We start from the raw sequence: 2,860 nt of genomic DNA on the forward strand, positions 1-2,860 counted from the left end.
TATGTTCGGTTTGGCAGGGGTCTAAATAGAATCTAATGTATTTATGCTTTCTTATAAGGATTTAAATATGTCAGACAGACTTGCATACTGAAAGGTCTGTCTTTCCTTTAATTGATTTTGATGTGTTGTTTTTTTACTAATCGGGGATTTGAACTTATTGCATATGACAAAACAGATGGTTCACAAATTGTTCTATCAAGTGTTTTTCAGTTGAAAATTTTATTGTCGAGTGGAAGTAAAATTACAAATTTTATAGATTACAATATGACAGAAAAAATTATGCTCTGTTTTGGAAAATAAAATTATTAATAATTTATAACTTAAATTATAAAATATTTTGTACAAATAAAAAATAAATATTGATTATATTTTAGAAACAATTAGAAATGATATTAGCTAGTTAAGAAGTTACATTTTTGTTTTTCTGAAATTTAAGAAATATAACTAGTTAGTCTAATGTGTAAGGTTTGTATGTCTTGTAATATTAATTCAATTTGTTATTATGACAAGACATTCATAATTGATGAGATATAAAATATTAGATTAATTAGCTAGGACACGAACCTAGGACCTTCCCTACACTGTTGGAGTGCTCTACCACTGAGCTACTGGCCCCTCTTGGACCAGTCCATCGTCCGTCCGGGTGTGGCTTATTTCCAACACCAACAAACAGTAATTTGAGAAATCATGTAATAAGATTGCTTCTAGATTTACTATGCAGGTTTTAGGTTTTTTCATGGACGTGTAATGATTCATCATCATGAAAAAGGAAGTAAAAACATCAATGATGGATCATCATTGAGTGTGGTCCTAAACATCAATGTAAAAACATAGAGTGAATCTAAACTTTTTAATTCAAGAGAAAAATAGAAGAGGAATAACAAATACTCTATTGCTGTCTTTAATGAAAGAAAAATTATTTTCAAAGACAAATTGAGTACTAAAATTATAAATTATTTAATTCAAGAGAAAAATAGAAGAGGAATACCAAATACTCTATTGCTGTCTTTAATGAAAGAACAAATCGAGTACTAAAATTATAAATTATGGGTATCACACTTCCACAATCCATCAACAATTAGACATCATCATTCTTCTTTTTAAATAATTATTTTTTTATTTTTCTTAATATTTGTAAAAAACAAATAAGTGAAACACAACCATGGCTATCTTTTAACATCAGATTAAAAACATCTTTCATTAATTCATTTATATTGACCTCAAATTTAGACATCTGAGAATGAAAAAATAATAGAAATTCTTAGCTTTATAGCTCTTAGCTTAAGCCTGAAGGCATAATCATAAGTCAATAGCTTTTAATTGAGAACACTCATACTCGTGAGTCAGTCCATTTACTTAAAAATGGAAATATCCTGAAAAATTCTAAATTTCAATTCATTCATTTGATAGCACCAGTTACAGTTATAACAAATTAAGCCAACAACTTTCCGAAATACCAAACTAAGGTTAACCCAACAACCTTCAGAATGCCAAAAACTAAAGTCAATTCAATTTACAGAGCAGAGCATTTGTACATCTGCAGAAGAAGAACCAACAACAATAAAAAAAGAAAAATAGAAAATAAAAAAGAAAAAACCAAACCTAAGTCTAAAACCAAATCAGTAATATCACACCCCACCACAAGATTCGACCCCAAGACCTTTACCTCCCCCTTACAGACTACAGTCATATTTTACAGGCGGAATAAACTCAAAAAAAATAGGCATTCCACCTAAATTTTAAAGTTCTCCACCAGAAGAAGACTATCTGAATCATGTTTTCTTAGCAAAAGCACTCTTCATCATCTCCTTAAACTCTGCATAGTTAACCATCCCATCGCCGTCCATGTCAACCTGGCGAATCATATTCCGACAATCTCCAGCCGTCCGTCCTTCCTTCAACCCAAGCGAACACATAACAGACTGCAACTCCTCTGCAGTTATGAGACCGTCGCCATTTCCATCAAAAACAGCAAAAGCATCTGCAAGTTCTGGATCTTCCTCCAAATTAGTAGCCCCCTCTCCTACTTTGCTAATGTCCGCATAAAACATCACAAATTCCTCAAAATCTACGTTTCCGTCGCCGTTAGCATCCACCTTTTTAATGGCGGACAAAACCTCCTCTTCTCCGATCTTGAGCCCTAGCTTCTCCAGTGACTCCGTCATTTCCTGCTGGCTTATGAGGCCGTCGCCATTTTTATCGAAGGTCGAGAAAACCCTCCGTAGCTCGTCTCTCCCTACCGCTAAATTAGCAGCGCTGCTTTCCTCCTTCAAACCCTCGCCGCTTTTAGCCACAACCTCCATGGCCTTCCCGCCGAAGAAACCCTTAAATTTCTTAGGAAAAAGATAGCGCAGAATAGAGCTAAGCAGTCCGTACAGCAGCACCGTCCTTAGAAACGCGCTGACCATACTGCTATCTTCCAGGAAGCTCACAATTCCTTCCCCTACTGCCATGGCCGGATGATACACAATGTGTATATATAATCTTTGTGGATGAGAAAATATTGCGTGCTGCCCTAGGCGACGTGATCTCAACGTTTGACTGCAGTTGAGAAATAGGGAATTAGGTATGTTTAGCTTCGCTAAACTCCCTAATTTCTACCATTATCTGCGCTTGGATTGGAGATTTAAACCGTGTTTTAGCGTGTAAACAAAGCTAAAAATGGCGACAAAGACTAGGCGACGGGATTCGATCCTAGGACGTGGGAATATTATTCGAGAAGACGCGTTACGGAAAAAAAAATCAACACTCCACGCGGTAACCACGCGGGATTGTGAAGGGTTCCCTACCATTCCGCGTACGGGATTAAATATGACGTCGATGTTTCAGCGAATAAAACTCGGTTTCTTTAAAGATTATC

General features: G+C 35.6%; 1 protein-coding gene across 1 annotated transcript; it reads right to left on the reverse strand.

The window, feature by feature from the left end:
* Positions 1 to 1,369: 1,369 nt before the first annotated feature.
* Positions 1,370 to 2,603, reverse strand: LOC131033881 (calmodulin-like protein 3). Its single transcript, XM_057965182.2, has one exon. The coding sequence runs from the start codon at positions 2,451 to 2,453 to the stop codon at positions 1,773 to 1,775; it is 681 nt and encodes a 226-aa protein (XP_057821165.2). The 5' UTR covers positions 2,454 to 2,603; the 3' UTR covers positions 1,370 to 1,772.
* Positions 2,604 to 2,860: the final 257 nt, after the last annotated feature.

The sequence above is a fragment of the Cryptomeria japonica genome, chromosome 5 (genome assembly GCF_030272615.1).
Source record: "Cryptomeria japonica chromosome 5, Sugi_1.0, whole genome shotgun sequence".
NCBI lineage: Eukaryota > Viridiplantae > Streptophyta > Pinopsida > Cupressales > Cupressaceae > Cryptomeria > Cryptomeria japonica.

Excerpts from the sequence above, each read along its gene's own strand:
- LOC131033881 (XM_057965182.2), bottom strand. The coding sequence starts at position 2,453 with ATGGCAGTAGGGGAAGGAATTGTGAGCTTCCTGGAAGATAGCAGTATG.